Source organism: Mytilus californianus, unplaced genomic scaffold (assembly GCF_021869535.1).
Source record: "Mytilus californianus isolate M0D057914Y unplaced genomic scaffold, xbMytCali1.0.p SCAF_7, whole genome shotgun sequence".
NCBI classification, from domain to species: domain Eukaryota; kingdom Metazoa; phylum Mollusca; class Bivalvia; order Mytilida; family Mytilidae; genus Mytilus; species Mytilus californianus.
Genome location: NW_026262723.1, coordinates 17,910,618 through 17,930,949, shown reverse-complemented (window position 1 = coordinate 17,930,949; position 20,332 = coordinate 17,910,618). Strand labels below are relative to the sequence as shown.

The following is a 20,332-nucleotide window of genomic DNA, read 5'->3' as shown; positions in this document are numbered from 1 at the left end:
ATTGACATATACCTTTCAAAATATATTTTATTCTTACCTGTAGTTTCATTAGCTGTACATCACCTGCTTGGAAGACAGGCGATACATCAAATTCTGTACTTAAGTAATATCCAACGTCTTTCTTCCCTCCTGAGTTAGCTTCATTGAACACAACATTGGTTGAATATGAGTATTTATGAGTTTTTCCATTTTCAAATGATTGTGAAAGGCCTGTAAAAAAAGAAAACATTTTCCTGCTGCTCAAATATAAAATAACACTAACAGAAAGAGAAAAGAAGCAACCATCTCTTTTTTTCTTTAAATTTCCTAAGCCCTCACCAAAATAAAATGGTTGTTCTTATTTGATAAAAAAAAGTTTGGTGAGGGATATTTCCTGTAACTCTTACTTTAAATTAACAGATTATATTGTTAATTAGTGAGCAGTCCAAAACATGATGAGGATACAACATGTTCGTTTGGTTTTTTTTTTATTTCAAGGACTTTTTAGGGGAAGAACTTTCTTTCTTTATTAAAATTTCATATTTGATAAAATTGAGTAAAAAACTTGCAATTAGGTGATTTTTTTTTTCATCAACACATCTAATTCAAAGAAAAACAAACTAATGTGGTGTGACCTGTCTTAAACTAATTATCCAGTTATTTCCTAAATATTAGTAAAAAAGTACAGATTGGGCTACTTAGCATTCAGAGTTAACTATGCATACACACATACCCAAGAGGGTAACACACTTTAAAGTGACATTTGCATGCATGCAAACAAAAACAATCAATAACATTTTGCACAATATACATGTATGTACAAGCTTAAGTTGATCAAAAAACATTCTACAAAATTATTATATTTTTAAGCCTAATACATTTATACAAAGTTTGAAAATGAGTTTATACAATGATGAAAAGAATATTGCTGTTCATCTGTCAATGCATACATGTATATACACAAAAATTGTAATTCATCTGTCCATGCATACATGTATGTACACAAAAATTGTAACTCATCTGTCCATGCATGCATGTATGTACACAAAAATTGTAATTCATCTGTCCATGCATACATGTATGTACACACAAATTGTAATTCATCTGTCCATGCATACATGTATGTACACACAAATTGTAATTCATCTGTCCATGCTTACATGTATGTACACACAAATTGTAATTAACCTGCAACTTAATCAATTGAACATGTTGAAAAACAAGAAGTGCAGTGAACCAGGAAGAAACTGGAGAGTGCAAGGAGTCTTTTCTGAGTTTGAGTAAATATATCAATTTTCATGCTTATGGATTGGAAAAAAAATTATGTCATGGTTAACACTTGAAGAGATACATGTGTAGGCCTTGCAAGTATACATGTTTGTATTTTGAATGGTGCCCTACCTACCTACTGGCCGAGTACCCAAATTTGGCATAATACCCCGACTCAGTACACCTTTAAAATAATCAAAAATACATTCATATGTATTTTCATAATAATAATTTTGTTGTTTTGTCGGTTTTTTAAATCAATCTCTACTTTTTTAAAGTTTTCCAAGACATCTTGTAATTCTGTCAAAGAAATGCCAGTTTAGCTTATATCTTCATTTTAAACAGTATTCATAATTATACTAGCTCCTTTATTTTTGAACAAACACTTCTTATTTTATGATATATGGCAAAAATGTTACTTCTCAAACTTGCCTAAATACATGTACTTAAACCATTATTGAGGACCAAGTCATAAAAAAATAAGGATATTTAATGCTGAAATTCAAAATAACATCATTTTGACTATTTGAGATCTTTTTCAATAGATAGAATAATACTACACATTAAAATTGTTGAAAAGTTAAGACAGGTCTGCCTACCCAATTTGGAGTAAAATAGCATTTGAAACAAGGGAAATCTGTTATATGAATATTAAATACAATTAAGCTGGCATGTAATGTTTTACATTTGGCATTTTGAAAATATTTTCTATTTAAGCATTTGAATTGTTAGAGTTGAAAATAGCCTAATTATTATACAATATTTTAATGGTTTCCCAAAGCCAAGGGTAAAATATAAAAAGGCAAGTAACAATCCATAAAATCAGGATGAGAGTCCAGGAGACTTTTTTTGTACTTGCTAAAACTTTAAAATCAAAATAACCTTTAAAATATAATTTTTATTTTTTAGTATTGTATCCTGAATCCCAAATTGTATATATTAGAAAAAACATTGTGCATGTTGTTGTCCACATTAAAACAAGGATTTATATATCAAATATTATATATATTTATATTTCACTGAATAAATACTTGTCAAAGTGAAATAAGTTGATTAAACCATGAATATCTGAATTCCTTAAAACCAAAAAACAGTTATGCAGAAATATTTTTGTAATGACAGAGTCTTAAGATATTTATCCGTGGCAACTACATAAATGTATTATTTGTTTGTGATTTTCAAATCAAAGGATACAAAATTTGAAAAAGGGGTAAATGACTGAATAAATTTCATGATTTTTACATCAAATACATCATAAAATATTTCATAACTTCATACTTAAACTGACCATGGGACTATTACACAAATATATCAATCTATTAGTAAGTACTAAACAATGGCATGCAAGTCAATCAAGTATACATAGATGTTGTGTGTGCCAGCATCATCATCAAACATGTGCATCAAAGTTTTAGTGTACTGTGTATTTTTTGGAAAAAAAATATTTTGTTCATACTCACAGTGTAATGTTAATAACAAAAGAAGTAGAATTACTCTTATATCCACTAAATTTCTACCAGCCATAATTAACATTAATTTAAAGTGCACAGGGAAATAATTGTGTAAAATGTGAGTGAACTTTTATAAAAGTCCTCAAGTCCACGACTGTGTGTTCCAAAGTTCATGAGAAGATTAAGCTAACCCCGAATCTACACGTTATTTGTTAATCATCCCTGATAACACGGCTGTCAAACAATGAAATGTTTTGACAGGGCTGTTAATTGTGTTATATAACAAAGCCATAAAACTGATATCAAATTGATCCGATTGGAAACCATTGGGGCAGTGTTCTGGCGGCGTGACCCTTTTATCTCTCGCCCAGACCCTGTATCAAAATTAAAATTTTTTGAGGGGATCAAAATGAAACATTCCCAAGCGTTTATGCATAAAAGAAATTTTCATATCGTCCTTATCATTTATAATCAATATTACAAAATTTAAGTCTGTTGTTTTCTCTAAAATCAGCTTATAATCTCTTTGATGCACATGCATCTTTCTCACATGCAGACGAATTTTGCTTTTAGTTTCGATGCGAGATCTCACGAGAGTTGACGCGATCAAAGATGTCAGCCTCCATGGAATAAGTAAAGAAAACATAATTTCATAATATTTCATCACAAATCTTTATCTGTTTGTGGTTAAAGACGGAAGAATGGATGAAGTGGACAGCAACTGTAGTGACGATGACAGCAGTCAACATTTAGACTCTCACGAAAACAAAACTGATCAAAATAACGAAGCAGCTACCAACTCTCTTGGACATTTATCAAAAAGACAACTTAGAAAATTAAAGAAACATGAGCAATGGCTAGAAAAGAAACCCGAAAAACGGTATGAAATTGTTATGTCATATATTTCCTTAATTTTTATTACTAGCAATACCGTAGACTAGACTAGTCTGCCAAAAATAAAGATTTTGTAAAACATTGGACCATATGGTTAAGATTTTTTCTACCACAATGTTGGAATGACCATGCTTATATACACCTTATTGCTATATGGGAATTTATGACACTTGAAGTTATTGGAAAAGAGTGGCGAAAGATACCAGAGGGACAGTCAAACTCATAGATCGAAAATAAACTGACAACGCCATGGCTAAAAAATAAAAAGACAAACAGACAAATAATAGTACACAAGACACAACATAGAAAACTAAAGACTAAGCAACACGAAACCCCACCAAAAACTGGGGGTGATCTCAGGTGCTCCGGAAGGGTAAGCAGATCCTGCTCCACATGTGAATCTGTGATACTTGAAGTTAGTGGACAATACTGACATTGTACAACAATCTCTAAAAATGGTTTGTGTAGTCTCACATTTTCTGTTAAAGATGTCAGATTTTACAGGAACGTCTGTGAAGTAAAATTATAGTGGACAAATAGTGATAAGGTGTTTCATTACCATCAAGTCTGATAGTTTTGTCAATTTGATTTTTAGTGCTCATGCTTTGTGAAGGGTTTGTTTATCAACGTATATATGTTCTGCCTAACAGAAGTTCCCCTGGAAACTTTGCTATAAACAATGTCATAATATCTGTTCCTGTTGGAACACATGTTCTATACCCTTTATTCCGTAAGGAACAAACACTGTAATATTTGTTCCAATTGAAACAATATTACAGAATATTTCTTCCACTTGGAACTTATATTTTGAAGGAAGTTCTATTCCGTGACAAATAAATATGAATTATATAAAGGGAACGACCATTTAACTTCAAAAGGGGGGGGGGGTGTTATGGTTTTTTCCTAAAAAAATATTCTGATCCCCAATTTGATGAAAAAAAATATTGTGGTCAAGCAGATGACAAAAAAAGTATTCTAAATCCAGATTTTCCCCATACCTTATAGTGTTAAATTTTGAAAAAAATAATTTGATTGATAGCGTCGAAAAACTAAAAAAAAATGTTCACGCTTTGTGTGAAAAAAAATTTCTGACTCACACAAAAAACATAACCTCAGCTTGAAGTTAAATGGTTGCTCCCTAATAAGATCTACAAACCAAATATTTTTTCCTGTAAGAATTTTTGTTTTACCTTGTTCAGAGCCAAAGAAAAAATGAAGAAGAAGCAAAGAAGACAAGAGGCTAGAGATAGAGGAGAAACCCTTGGTCCAACTCGTAAAATGTTAAAGCTGAACAGTATGGAGAAATCTTCATGTAAAGTTAAAGTTGTACTGGATTGTTCATTTGATGAGTATATGAATGATAAGGTAACTAACTATGAGTTTAATTATTGAGTGTGTTATATCATACATGTTTTGTGCCATACATGATATAGGACAATGTAGAAACCAGTTTTCACACAAATAGAAATAAACGTTTTAACAGGCGCCAACCTTCACTCTTATGAAATAGTAGTGTAACATTGCAACATAGAAAGACACACTATAAAATATCAATTGAAATGGCTTAACTCAATCAAAAAGACATGTTAACAAAATCAAGCAAACATACACTGAACGAATAAATTTGATCTATGACACAATGTCAAAAAGACAACTATATAAACCTTGGACAAAATGCATATGGGGATAAATAAAATAACGTACACAGGTAAATTTGAATATAATAATTTTGTTGTTAGGAGTAAGGAGATATTTTTTACAAAATAAATAAATTTGTTGTTCATAGTATGAGAACAGCAGTGAAAATTTATCGTCATACTAAATACTTATCAAAGGTGGTACACATTAAAAACAGTGAGACGAGATATAACACAAAATAAGTAAACATTGAATAACAAAAATGAATTACAAATTGTGTCAACAGGTCAAATTAACACGAAAGTATGATTTGAGAGTACTCGCAGTTACTGAAAGCTAGCTAAAAGCCAAAAACAATAAATAATAAAAAATCGTGCATCAGAGACTGAAATCAACTAAAACACATCCCAGGGATTTAGTGTTTTAACGCCATGGACAGTCAAAGAAGACATGACTTGTGCAATGCCAAAATAAAAGTATCGACAGGCAGTAGGATAGTTTGGATTTAACCTTATAATAAATATGTATAATGTTATATATAGATAAAGCAATCCCTATATAGAAAATGAACGTGGATGTGTATTTATACATCCAAAACCATTCGAAAAGAATACAAATTTAGTTATGTTTTAATTTGTTGATGACAAAATCGATATTTGTGCCAATGTAAACAATATTCAAAGATCTTATTACAACATTTACATGATTAATAAGATTACCTTTACTAATAAGTTTGTTTAAAGGTTCGATGAGTTTACACGGATCACATAGTGATTTCCACGCTTTTAGGTGTAATACCACCATTGATTTTCCCCTATTAGTCTTTGTTAAATTTGCACTTTTCAAAAAATTGTGCAGAATTTATCTTTGTTTCAAATAAAGAAATACTTGGCATGAGTAAAGTTTTATCCTGTCCAGTACTATAGAAAAAAATTCACATAACATTTCATTGCATATAAGAAAATAACCATCACTGGAAGTTAACCAATCAAATTTTCCCCCTTTTTTGACCTGTGTACAAGCTTTAGTAACCATGTAACCTCAAGTTTCCAAAATATTCTATAGAAACCCCAAATAAAAAAATAATGGTGCTTTGAAATACCCAAGATATATGTTTATGATCCAGAAATGTTTTACTGCAATGAAATGTAGGATCAATTACCTACAACTGTCAAATTCAAGGGAATATTTGTTTTCGACCTATTTTCGTATGCAACCGGATGTGACGTACTTTGATTTGGTGGTATTACACCTTTAGTACAATATTACTGTAAAATTTAGGATGTGAAATACCGTTTTTAATAAGTTTTCTACAGGTACAGCCAAATTTACTAATCAAATCTTTGTATCTATGAAAGAATTTAGTAAAAGTTTTAAGTAAGTTATGGTAACGAAATCCCTGACTTAATAATTTACCAGTGATGCATTGATTACGTTCGTTAAAATCTATGACATCACTGCACACACGGGACGGGCATAACGAATGAGTTGGGATATATAAACACCATATGATGGAGCCAAAGGAACATCGATGTCTAAAAAAGGAAAATTAACAATAGGGAATGAAAAATCGTCTCTTTTGTCGTAAATTATAGTATTGAGTTTCCCTTTAGAAATGAAATGTTTGGATTCTGCACTTTGAGAATAACTTCTTCAAACTTTACAAAAACAGTGAGTTCCAGTAACATTTTCTGCTAATTTTGTTTGATTTAAAAAAAAATATTGTCAAAAGGCAGGGTTCTCACTAAGGCGAGTCCATGAGTCCTGGACTCATGAAAATATGTCTGGACTTATCATTTTCAAAACTGGTGAGTCCAAAGATGCTTTTAAATTGTAAAATATTGTATCTACTGAGCACATAGATCATCATTTTATAACAAAAATTTTCAATAATCTAGCTTTGGATGTAATTTTTTTGCTTTATTTTGTGAAATAATGAATTATAAAGCAATGAAATTTCATTTTCTCACTGTTGGACTCACCATTGCCAAAAAGGACAAGTTCCTGGACTCGTTCATCTTCAAAAATCCTTACTGAGAATCCTTGAAAGGAGGGCCCAACATCAAGGACTTACTCAATCTCTCGGGGTATTCTATTGACCTTTTCATTTCTCATTTCAACAAATGCAACCATTCTTATAGAGGTTTTACACCATATGAGGTGATTTTATCATTTCGTTAAAAATTGCAATATTTCTGCAGACTTGCTCGTCTGGCTTACAAAATTTAATCCGGGAATACGTGGTATCTCAGGCGGAAACCCAGTTGAAATAGAACAAAAGAATCGAAGCTCTTTGTTAGAGAAGGCGATAAATGCTTACTGTAGTAACAAAAATTTTAAAAGTTAATAGAAACAAATAAAATGACAGTTTTCAGCTAAATTACGAAGTATTTTATCATTAAAACACCATTTGCATAAGTTTTCAATTTATCTATTATATAGTTAAGCAGAACAAATAGATATCAAGTCGACAACATGGGTGTCTATTCAGTTGGATTTAAAAAAATGCATAACCTCTGATTTAAAAAAAAAAAAAAAACCACGGACGGAGAACATATCAATCTATTTGTTCCTTAATTTTCGTTTCTGCCCTTCCATTATGTGACTCAAGAAATAATTCCAAAAAATGGGTAAGAATTGCATCGAAAAGAGAAAATCGAGTGCACCTTTTTATGTTAGGGCGTGTTTGAGTTGAATATTTTGTCTTGAAAACGTAAAAAGCAAAAGTTTTTGATGCATCATCTCGCTTCAGATTCTATCTTTTTTATATCTCAAGGCTACAGGTTGACTTTATAACATCGAAAATTCACAGTACTAAAAAAAATGAAATATATGGGTCAAGTGAAATAACTTTCTAATGCATCACAGAAACAGAATTGGTGTGTTCGAATAGCAAATTTTTACTAAAAATACTTGATGACAGACTTTTAAGTTGGATCTTAAAAATGCATATCTTCGAAAAAACTTCATTTTTTGTGTGTGATATCTAGGGTTTATAGTCTTCAACCACTGAAAATTTTTAGTCTGCCCTTCCACAAAATATTGAATTAGAATTTTATTAAAGGTTTATGAATTTTGGAAAATTCCACCTGACAACCGATCAGACAATAGTTTTAAGTTGACTGAATGTAGACAAGTACATTAACTGATGCTCATTAGCTAGTAGATACATTTGTCTTTTAAAATACAACTGGCATATATAAAGGATCGTAATGGTGCTATGTGGATAAATTTATCGGTTTTCAAGAGCTATATTGGCAGCGCGTCATCCCTACAATGGCTTCCATTTTTACGATTGTAAAAATGAACTGGCGTAATGGGGAGATAATTTTGACAAAGTAGAATCCTGACTGGTATCTATGATGAGTTTATTTACAACCCCTGGGTCAATGCCACTGCTTGTGGAGGTTTCCTCCCTGAGGATATCATGAGCCCAGTAGCCAGCACTTTTGTGTTGACATGAATTACCATTGATATGGTGACAATAATAAATTAACTGTTTACACAACTTTGAATTTTTTCTAAATACTAAGGATTTTTTACACAAGGAATAGATTACCTTAGCTGTATTTGGAATTTTGGGTCTTCATTGCTTTTCAAGTTTGTTCTTTATTTGACCTTTTTAACTCTCTTGGTTTGAGCATCACTGATGAGGCAATTGTAGAAGAAAGGTGTGTCTGGCGTACACAATTTCAATCCTGGTATCTATGATGAGTTTATAATCTGATTATCCCAACCATAACCAAGATTGAACTATACTTGACCTACCAATACGTTTGGAATTTTGTTGTAAAGGTCCTTTCCTCTAATTTCAGGATATAATGAAACTAACGAAACAAGTAGGATTTTGTTACTCAGCCAACAGGAGAGCAGAAAATCCTCTACAGTTCTATGTTTGTGGTTTACATGGTCACATGCAGCAGAGGTTAGAATCTATAGGGGATTATAAAAACTGGGATGTAAGTAACTTTAGAGAAGTTAATGTTTTAGATCTTTGTTTATCATTTTACTAGAATATCAGTAAAACAATCTCTTCTTTTTAATTAGGCAATTTCAATGAATGAAATTTCACCACTGTGGAGTTTTTTAATTTTTTTTTTTTAATTTGACAATGCTTGCAAACTCTTCTTTAGCTGCCTAATTTTTTATAAAATATGATCTTATGTAAAGTTTTGTAACAAATTCATGCAAAAACTTTATTTAGCCTTGGAAAAACATACCAGCTCATACGTTTTAGTTTACAATCTATATTGTATCCACTATTGATGCAGCTGTTTGGAATTATTTGATACAAAACTTACAAATTGGCTTTTGGTTATTGCCAAATTATAGGTTAATTTCTGGATATGCAATTATTGCCGTTGGTATGTAATTGTGACATACTGGGGTAGTTTCAGAAATTCTCAATATGTAGTGGATGTGTAGCAAACAATATTTAATAGTCATTAGATGTTTCTGTAATAATTTTTTTTAATATCTCCTGTTACTTACTTACTTCACTTGTTCTATTCACCTGTGATAGAAAGCTTTGAAGAGTGTTATTATTTTTGGAGGAATTCTGTCAGCTGTATGTATTTTCAGGCATTTTCGGGTAAAGATTGCATGCATGCATGCAATCAAAACATTGATAGTTATAATTTTACAAACTTTATCACTACTCTTGAGATATATACAAAACATAGTGCATTGATCACAACCTTCTATACATGTACATCCTATCCATGACATTCAAGACATTTATTAATGAAATATATGCTCAGATATGGAAGTTAAAAAATGATGTTTGTGTATAACTATACTTAACTTGTGCAAGGTGCATGAATCTACATGTAGTATCTGTTCTAAATATATCAATGATGTCATGTTAAAGTAAAATTTAAAATTGGAGTTATCTTCCTTTGTTCATTATTGTAGTTGAACCATTATCATACTGCCTTCCAATGCTCAATGCAATGCAATGTTTAATTTACAAGTTCCCATGACCAAAGCTAAATGAAAGCAATCTTTAACCTTCAGTGCTTACTAGCACTTCATTTTTAAATCTATAAAGTTGATAAACATAGGTGTATTTCACTTCATGCCTTGCTCTATTATATTTGGTAGAGTGATAATTTGGTCTATGTAACCTCTGCCTTATCAAAAGCCTGCTTGTCCTTTCTTAATTTGTTGTCAATTGCTTCATCAGCTCTGCCTAAGATGATCTTACAAAAGACTTTTCTGGGTACAGGTAGTAGGGTTATTTATCCCTCTCCAATTGTCACAGATCTGTAGGTCACCTTTCTTTTGTTTTAGTTTTACAATTAATCCTTTCTGCCAGTCTGATTGGATATTCGCCTTTGCCCAGATGTTGCTAACAAGGTTATCTGATGACTTCAGCCCTTTTCAACTGATTTTTATACGACCGCAAAAAAATTTTGTGGTCGTATATTGGTATGACGTTGTCGTCGTCGTCCGGCGTCGTCGTCCGAATACATATTGGTTTTCGCACTCTAACTTTAGTTTAAGTGAATGGATCTTTTTGAAATTTGACCATAAGGTTAAATACCACAAAAGGAAGGTTGGGATTGATTTTGGGGGTTATGGTACCAACAGTTAAGGAATTAGGGGCCAAAAAGGGGCCAAAAATGAGCATTTTCTAGTTTCCAGACAATAACTGTGGAACGGTGTATGGATCTCTCTGAAATTATACTACAAGTTTCCATACCACAAAGGGATGGTTAGGATTTGCTTTGGGGGGTTATGGCTCAAACCGTTTAGGAATTAGGGGCAAAAAAGGGGGAAAAACAAGGTTGTCCTGGTTAATGGACAAATACTTTAGTACAAAACATAATTTAAAGCAGTGTAAGGGAGATAAATCAAATACATCATTGAAATTATCTCCCTTACACTGCTTTTAAATTATGTATAAAGTAATTGTTAATGAACAATAAAGATAATCTAAAACAGTGTAAGGGAGGTAATCCAAATACAATGTTTTGGTTACTTCCCTTACACTGCTTTTAAATTATGTTTAAAGAAATGCATATTTATAAAGGAAGACCAGTAAAAATATCTGCAAATGTTTTCATCTTTTTTTTTTACAAAAAAATCCATATGAAAGATTTGACACTATATTTTTATTAATTCTATTATAAAATAGATTAAGTTAGCACTATGGTAAATTTAAATGGGTAATTATGGTTGCAACTCCATTGGAAATTTGAATTGAGATTATGACCATATCTTCAGGGAAAGAATTTTTTTGGGGAAAAAGGGGGGGGGGGATAAAAAGAAATTGTGGGGGGCCAATTTTTTCTCATTTCAGATTTCAGAAATTAAAAAGAATTATTCTTCAAATATTTTATTTTTTTTTCAAATTTCAAATATTGAAAAATTTCAAGAAGTAATCTTTAATTGCACAGTATGGCGCATTAGATTTGTAAAATCTTTGATCACATTTATTTATTTGTTATGCCGAATCTAACAGTGTTTTTAGATTTTTAATTTTGGGTCCAGTTTTCAAATTGGTCTACATTAATGTCCAAAGGGTCCAAAATTAAACTTTGTTTTATTTTAGCAAAAATTGAATATATGAGGTTCTTTGATATGCTGAATCTAAACATGTATTTAGATTTTTGATTTTTGGCCCAGTTTTCAAGTTGGTCCAAATTGGGGTCCAAAATTAAACTTTGTTTGATTTCAACAAAAATTGAATATATGGGGTTCTTTGATATGCTGAATCTAACCATGTATTTAGATTTTTTATTTGTGGACCCCGTTATCTAATTGGTTCATATTGAGGTCAAAAGGGTCCAAAATTAAACTTTGTTTGATTTCATCTAAAATTGAATTATTGGGGTTCTTTGATATTCCAAATCTAACCGTGTATTTAGGTTTTTAATTTTGGGTCCTGTTTTTTAAATTGGTCTACATTGAGGTCCAAAGGGTCCAAAATTAAACTTAGTTTGATTTTGACAAAAATTGAATTCTTGGGGTTCTTTGATTTGCTGAATCTAAACATGTGTTTAGATTTTTGATTATGGGCCCAGTTTTCAAGTTGGTCCAAGATAGGGTCCAGTATTTAAACTTTGTTTGATTTCAACAAAAATTGAATATATGGGGTTCTTTGATATGCTGAATCTAAACATGTATTTAGATTTTTGATTATGGGCCCAGTTTTCAAGTTGGTCCAAATTGGGGTCCAAAATTAAAGTTTGTTTGATTTCAACAAAAATTGAATATATGAGGTTCTTTGATATGCTGAATCTAACCATGTATTTAGATTTTTTATTTGTAGGCCCCGCTATCAAATTGGTTCATATTGAGGTCAAAAGGGTCCAAAATTAAACTTTGTTTGATTTCATCGAAAATTGAATTATTGGGGTTCTTTGATATGCCAAATCTAACCGTGTTTTTAGATTTTTAATTTGGGTCCCGTTTTTTAAATTGGTCTTCATTGAGGTCCAAAGGGTCCAAAATTAAACTTAGTTTGATTTTAACAAAAATTGAATTCTTGGGGTTCTTTGATATGCTGAATCTAAACATGTGTTTAGATTTTTGATTATGGGCCCAGTTTTCAAGTTGGTCCAAGTTGGGGTCCAAAATTAAACTTTTTTTGATTTCAACAAAAATTTAATATATGGGGTTCTTTGATATGCTGAATCTAACCATGAATTTAGATTTTTTATTTGTGGGCCCTGCTATCAAATTGGTTCATATTGAGGTCAAAAGGGTCCAAAATTAAACTTTGTTTGATTTCATCAAAAATTGAATTATTGGGGTTCTTTGATATTCCAAATCTAACCGTGTATTTAGATTTTTAATTTTAAGTCCCGTTTTTTAAATTGGTCTACATTAAGGTCCAAAGGGTCCAAAATTAAACTTAGTTTGATTTTAGCAAAAATTGAATTCTTGGGGTTCTTTGATATGCTGAATCTAAACATGTGTTTAGATTTTTGATTATGGGCCCAGTTTTCAAGTTTGTCCAAGTTGGGGTCCAAAATTAAACTTTGTTTGATTTTTAACAAAAATTGAATATATGGGGTTCTTTGATATGCTGAATCTAACCATGTATTTTGATTTTGGACATTGGACCATAATAGGTAAATTAAAAAAATTCAAGTTCTTAGACCACATTCTTTCTGTGTCAGAAACCTTTGCTGTGTCAAATATTTAATAACAATCCAAATTCAGAGCTGTATCAAGCTTGAATGTTGTGTCCATACTTGCCCCAACTGTTCAGGGTTTGACCTCTGCGGTCGTATCAAGCTGCGCCCCAGCGAAGCATTTTATTATAGTTAGTTCTTATGTTGTACTGTTACTCCACTATCCCAGATTAGGGGGAGGGTTTGGCCCCAGCAAACATTTTTAACCCCACCACATTCTGTATGTGCCTGTCCAAATTCTGGAGCCTGTAATTCAATTATTATTGTTTGTTGCTGTATAACATATTTGTTTTTCATTTATTGTTTTGTACATAAATCAGGCCGTTAGTTTTCTTGTATTAATTATTTTACATTTGTCATTTTATGGCCATTTATAGTTTATTATGTTGTATGGGTTTTTTGTGGTGATTCATACTTAAGTCTGCGAGAACATGATTTATTTATTAATTGTCATAAGCTTTGAACTAGCTTTCGGTAACTTTATTTCAGTGGTTTGTGTCTATTGTTTTTGTCTAGCCTTGACAGAGTCAAAAAGCGAGACTTGGGTATGCTGTTTCCGTTGGCAGCGATGTCAACAATTTATTAGTTTGTGATTAGGTCAGTTAATGGGGAACCAGTAGTGGTAGGTCAATGATATTTGGTATGCAGTTGTATAAGCATTGGCACATCTCATTTCCATGGAGATTATTTGACCATGCCCCCTCAGTCATGGTCTATTGACTATGAAACTTTTGCTTACTGTACATGTATTAGTTTGTGATTAGGTCAGTTTAAGAAGAACCACTAGTGGTAGGTCAATGATATTTGATATGTAGAAGCATTAGCATTGGCACATCTAATTTCCATGGAAATTATTTGGCTCCAATGCTTCAGTCATTGTCTATTGACTTTGAAAGTTTTCCATTGTTTACATGTTAAGTTTGTTATTAGATCAGTTTAAGAGGAACCGCTAATGTTAAGTCAGTGATATTTGGTATGGAGTTGTATTAGCATTTGCAAGTCTCTTTTCCATGGTGATTATATGGCCCCACCCCCTCAGCATGGTGTCATTGATTTTGAAACTTTTATATTGATATCAAATAAAAGTTTGTGTTTAGGTCATGTAAAGGGAACCACTTATGATAAGTCAATGGTATTTGGTATGCAGTTTGATAAGCATTGGCATTTTTCATTTCCATTGGGTTATTTGGTCCTGCACTTTAAGTCATGGTTCATTGACTTTGAATGTTTTGCATAGTTAACCTGTTTAAATATTGCCATTTAGATTCAATATTTGCATTATACTATCAAAATTACAAAAAGGAGAGACATCTCTGTGTCAACACTTTATTATGTTAGTGGTTTTTGTGTCTCGTAGACTCACTGATCTTTTGGGTTTAGCCAATTGCAACTGATTTTCACAATTTGTTCTTATGTTGTGGCCACTGTCCCAGATTAGGGGGAGAGTTGAGCGCTCACAAACATGTTTAACCCCACCGCATTCTTTATGTGCCTGTCTCAAGTCAGGAGCCTGTAGTACAGTGGTTGTTTTTAGTTCATGGCTGTTATATTTGTTTTTTCATCAATTGTTTGTTATAAATGAGGCCCTTATTTTTCTCAATTGAAATGTACACATTTTTCATGCTGGGTCCTTTAAGCTGACTGTATGGTATGGGTTTTTCTCATTGTTGAAGGCAGGGGGCTTCGGGAGCTGAGTGGTCTAAGTAGTTCAACTACTGTATCACTATCCTGTCAACTCTGGGGTTGTGAGTTTGAATCCCACACATGGTAGGTGTGCTGGACTCCAATCTTAATACAGTAGGATTGTCACATTTCATGCAAAAGGTTTTGGTTCTCTATGGGCACTCTGGCTTCCTCCACCAATAAAAACTGACTGCCAAGAAATAGCCAATAGTGTCGAAACTGGTGTTGAACACCAATAAATCAATTAATCAATCATTGTTGAAGGCATATAGTGGCCTATTAGGTGTAATACCACCAAATCACAGTACGTCACATCCTGTTGCATACGAAAAAGGGTTGAAGAAAAATATTCCCTTGAATTTGACAGTTGTAGGAAATTAATCCTACATTTCATTACAGTAATTGAGTAAAAAATTTCTGAGTCATAAACATATATCTTGGGTGTTTCAAAGCAACATTCTTTTTTTATTTGATGTTTCTATAGAATATTTTGGAAACGTGAGGTTACATGGTTACTAAAGCTTGTACACAGGAAAAAAAGGGGTGAACATTTGATTGGTTAACTTCCAGTGATGATTATTATCTTATATGCAATGAATTGTTATGTGAAATTTTGTATGTAGTACTGGACAGGATAAACCAAGTATTTCTTTATTTGAACCAAAGATAAATTCTGCTCAATTTTTTTGAAAAGTGCAAATTTAACAAAGACTAATAGGGGAAAAACAATGGTGGTATTACTCCTATAATTGCCTACTACCACTTCATTTTAACTCTGGTGGAAAGTTGTCTCATTGGCAGTCATACCACATCTTTTTTGCGGTCGTATATTGGTATGACGTTGGCGTCGTCGTCGTCCGAAGACACATTAGTTTTCGCACTCTAACTTTAGTTTAAGTAAATGGATCTCTATGAAATTTTACCATAAGGTTCAATACCACAAAAGGAAGGTTTGGATTGATTTTGGGGGTTATGGTACCAACAGTTAAGGAATTAGGGGCCAAAAATAAGCATTTTTGTAACTTCCAGACATAACTTGTGTGTTAGTGTATGGATCTCTCTGACATTGTACCACAAGATTCCATATCACAAAGGGAATGCTGGGATTGATTTTGGGGGTAATTGCCTCCAAATTTTAGGAATTAGGGGCCAAAAAAGGGGCAAAAAACAAGCATTTTTCTAGTTTCATGACAATAACTTATGTGTACGTGTATGGATCTTTCTGAAATTGTACTACAAGCTTCCATATCACAAAACGAAAGCTGGAATTGAGTTTGGGGGTAATTGCCCAAAATGTTTAGGAAGAAGGGGCCAAAAAGGGGCCAAAAATAAGCATTTTTCTAGTTTCCAGACAATAACTTGTGTTCAAGTGTATGGATCTCTCTTTAATTGTACTGCAAGGTACCATACCACATAGGGAAGGCTGGGATTGATTTTTGGGGTAATGGCCTCAAAATTTTAGGAATTAGGGGCCAAAAAGGGGCAAAAAACAAGCATTTTTCTAGTTTCATGACAACAACTTGTGTGTTAGTGTATGGATCTTTATGAAATTGTACTACAAGGTTCCATATCACAAAGGGAAAGCTGGGTTCGAGTTTGGGAGTATTTATTTTATATATTGCCCTAAATGTTTAGGAATTTGGGGCATAAAAGGGGCCAAAAAACAAGCATTTTTCTAGTTTCCAGACAATAACTTGTGTTCAAGTGTATGGATCTCTCTGAAATTGTACTGAAAGGTACCATACCACAAAGGGAAGGCTGGGATTGAGTTTGGGGGTGATGAATCATAAGGGGGTTTAAAAAATTTGGGGGGGGGGTTCCTTTTTTTTTCTTTAAAATTTTCCATTTTAAATTGGTTATTTCTGATTTATATATAAAAGGAAATAATAATGATATGGTTTGAATAGGTAAATTAAAATTTTTTAAGTTCTTAGACCACATTCATTCTGTGTCAGAAACCTATGCTGTGTCAAATATTTAATCACAATCCAAATTCAGTGCTGTATCAAGCTTGAATGTTGTGTCCATACTTGCCCCAACTGTTCAGGGTTCGACCTCTGCGGTCATATCAAGCTGCGCCCAGTGGGGCATTTTATTATAGTATACACTAACATCTCCTTTTTTATTGCTATGATATAGCCTTTTTGTATTGATATGGCGTCAAGCAATAATCAACCAAGAATCAATCTTTTTCCCAACGAAAATACATTAAATATTAAGACTTTTTTTAAAAAAGAATTTAATTAACAAAATACTAACTACATATGTTGATATAAATGTATACGTGAAAAAACATTTTCATAGAAAAGAAATTATTTTCAGTTCTTTCACATCATTTAATACCTAAATTCACAGGCATAAACATAAAATAATAAATGTATAAACCATCCTTCCAGATAGTAAAATATAGCTTGAAAATTTATTAAACAGAGCAATTTGATTGTGAATTTGTTGTAAGATAAATTGTAGTAAGCAATCCATTTTTACGAATTTTGCACTAACATGAAAAATGCACCTTGTTGATATAAAATCTGCTTATAACCTGATAATTTAAGATTAACAAAAGAGACAGCATAAACAAATATCATTCTTACTTGATATTACTGATCTGATTGAGAATCAACTTTCATTTTATGTACAAAAGGACACACTGCTGTAATTTTCAAACAAATATTTGAAATTTTTTTGTTGAATATCTGTTTTGTGTGATACTTTTTAAAAAAGGTAATACTTAGTTTTTTTTAATGTGTCATGAGAAGATATGCTTTTTGCCTTCCTACATTTTTGGAAACTTACATTTTCATGTTAAGCAATATCTATGCTTGCTTTACAAATTTGTTTCAAAAGAATTCAAAGATTTTTAACTTTCAAAATTTAATTTTAATTTTCAGAATGATGATATGTCTGGTTTATTTTTTGGTTTACCTTCTTCTCTTCTTGCTAAACTATAGGAAAAATATGACATTTTTGTCCTTATTAATTGAAATTCTATTAATTTTTATACGACCGCAAAAAAATTTTTGTGGTCGTATATTGGTATGTTGTTGGCGTCGTCGTCGTCCGAAGACACATTAGTTTTCGCACTCTAACTTTAGTTTAAGTGAATGGATCTCAATGGAATTTTACCTAAAGGTTCAATACCACAAAAGGAAGGTGGGGATTGATTTTGGGGGTTATGGTACCAACAGTTCAGGAATTAGGGGCCAAAAAGGGGCCAAAAATAAGCATTTTTGTAACTTCCAGACATAACTTGTGTGTTAGTGTATGGATCTCTCTGACATTGTACCACAAGATTCCATATTACAAAGGGAATGCTGGGATTGATTTTGGGGGTAATTGCCTCCAAATTTAAGGAATTAGGGGCCAAAAAGGGGCAAAAAACAAGTATTTTTCTAGTTTCATGACAATAACTTGTGTGTAAGTGTATGGATCTCTCTGACATTGTATCACAAGGTTCCATATTACAAAGGGAATGCTGGGATTGATTTTGGGGGTAATTGCCTCCAAATTTTAGGAATTAGGGGCCAAAAAGGGGCAAAAAAACAAGCATTTTTCTAGTTTCATGACAATAACTTGTGTGTAAGTGTATGGATCTTTATGAAATTGTACTACAAGGTTCCATATCACAAAGGGAAAATTGGAATTGAGTTTGGGGGTAATTGCCCAAAAAGTTTAGGAATGAGGGGCCAAAAAGGGGCCAAAAATAAGCATTTTTCTAATTTCCAGACAATAACTTGTGTTCAAGTGTATGGATCTCTCTGAAATTGTACTGCAAGGTACCATACCTCAAAGGGAAGGCTGGGAGTGATTTTGGAGGTAATTCCCTCAAAAGTTTAGGAATAAGGGGCCATAAAAGGGCAAAAAAACAAGCATTTTTTTAGTTTCAGGACAATAACTTGTGTGTAAGTGTATGGATCTTTATGAAATTGTACTGCAAGGTTCCATATCACAAAGGGAAAGCTGGGTTTGAGTTTGGGGTAATTGCCCTAAACATTTAGGAATTTGGGGCAAAAAAGGGGCAAAAAAACAAGCATTTTTCTAGTTTCCAGACAATAACTAGCCTTTTCATCTAAATTTGGGTTTTTAATGAAAAATTAGAATAACAGGTAAAAAAGCTTTTGTGAGACCTCGAAATTGAAAGTATTATCCTTTTTCTTTCATTTAACTATTGTTAATCAATAAAAAATCACAAAAACAATAATTGTGCATTGGTACTAGCTGTTATCAAAGGGAGACAATTCGATCTCAATCTCAATGTGTTTTAATCACAGGAGAGATAAATCTTGTTACATGAGGAGTTATCTCATCAACTATAGTCTATTTTTTAAAACATCTTCAAGGTATTTAGTTTGCTTACCCATGTTTTGTAATTAGTTCCTCACTTTGAAACCGCAAAGTAAACTTTGATAAAAAACCTTAATATTTATTTGCTATGTAATCTTTGTGGATTTAAAACAAAAGATTCATTATAGGGTAATAAGGGAGCCATCAAATAAATAGGCAAGAATGACAATTTAAGACATTGAAACATTCAAATTCAATTGAGTTTATGAAAGTCTGATTCTTTTTCAATTTATTCTATAGAAAATTTTAAAAGTGATTGAATTTATTTTTGCATATAGGAAACAAATCAGGTAGTATAATATATTTTGTGGCCAAATGATGGGTTGTTAATGGGAGCGAGTCATTGTGACACTGATAAGGGGTGGACAGAATTATGGGAACTATGGAATGAGAGGGCTGGGAATGGGAATTGGATAGATGAAAGCTGGAGTCAGGGTGGTGTTAACCGTGCGGAAAGGGTTGATAAAACTGGGATAATTCATGTTGACGAAAAAATAGGAGTGCAGAGGAACAGAATACGGAATGAAGTAGGAGTTTGGGGAGGGAACTGGGAATCAATGTTCCCTGTCACCCCCTTACTAATAGCCAAAAAAGAAAAGGGGTTGGGGTCATGTATGTATATGGAGCAATTCTGCAGGGGATGCGAACCACAGCTTGTTCTAGTTTGTGAACTGATAAATAAAAAGACTGATTGATGCTTAATGTAATAGCGCTATTTAAATAAAAACCAAAAAAAAAAAAATGAAAACAATATATAATTTATTAAGTACAATTTGTATCATGTAGACCAAAAGTAATCGACATGACTGCAATAATTATCCGTTTTAAGAACGCATAAGGCAGATGCACTAACCTCATAGGGAGATTTTGGAAGAGCACAGGTTCCCATGGTTGGACTGAACGTCAGTCCACAGACAAATCATCGATGAT

General features: G+C 32.4%; 2 protein-coding genes across 3 annotated transcripts in view; one reads left to right on the top strand and one right to left on the bottom strand.

Annotated features, from left to right (window-relative positions):
* Window positions 1–3,282, bottom strand: part of LOC127709289 (microsomal triglyceride transfer protein large subunit-like) — a 34,374-nt gene extending 31,092 nt beyond the window's left edge. Inside the window, exons 1-2 of one of the 2 annotated variants that reach the window (XM_052214749.1) lie at window positions 3,181–3,282; window positions 38–210 (exon numbers count right to left, since the gene is read on the bottom strand). In XM_052214749.1, the coding sequence (XP_052070709.1) occupies window positions 38–49 (12 nt within the window). In that variant the 5' untranslated portion in view covers window positions 50–210; window positions 3,181–3,282. Of the gene's footprint in view, window positions 1–37; window positions 211–2,708; window positions 2,973–3,180 lie in introns of those variants that run through there. The other variant, XM_052214748.1, reaches the window with a different exon arrangement.
* Window positions 3,283–3,290: 8 nt separating this feature from the next.
* Window positions 3,291–20,332, top strand: part of LOC127709299 (uncharacterized) — a 37,455-nt gene continuing 20,413 nt past the window's right edge. The window contains exons 1-3 of the mRNA XM_052214766.1: window positions 3,291–3,579; window positions 4,793–4,958; window positions 9,047–9,190. Coding sequence (XP_052070726.1) covers window positions 3,401–3,579; window positions 4,793–4,958; window positions 9,047–9,190 — 489 coding nt within the window. The 5' untranslated portion in view covers window positions 3,291–3,400. The remainder of the gene's footprint in view (window positions 3,580–4,792; window positions 4,959–9,046; window positions 9,191–20,332) is intronic.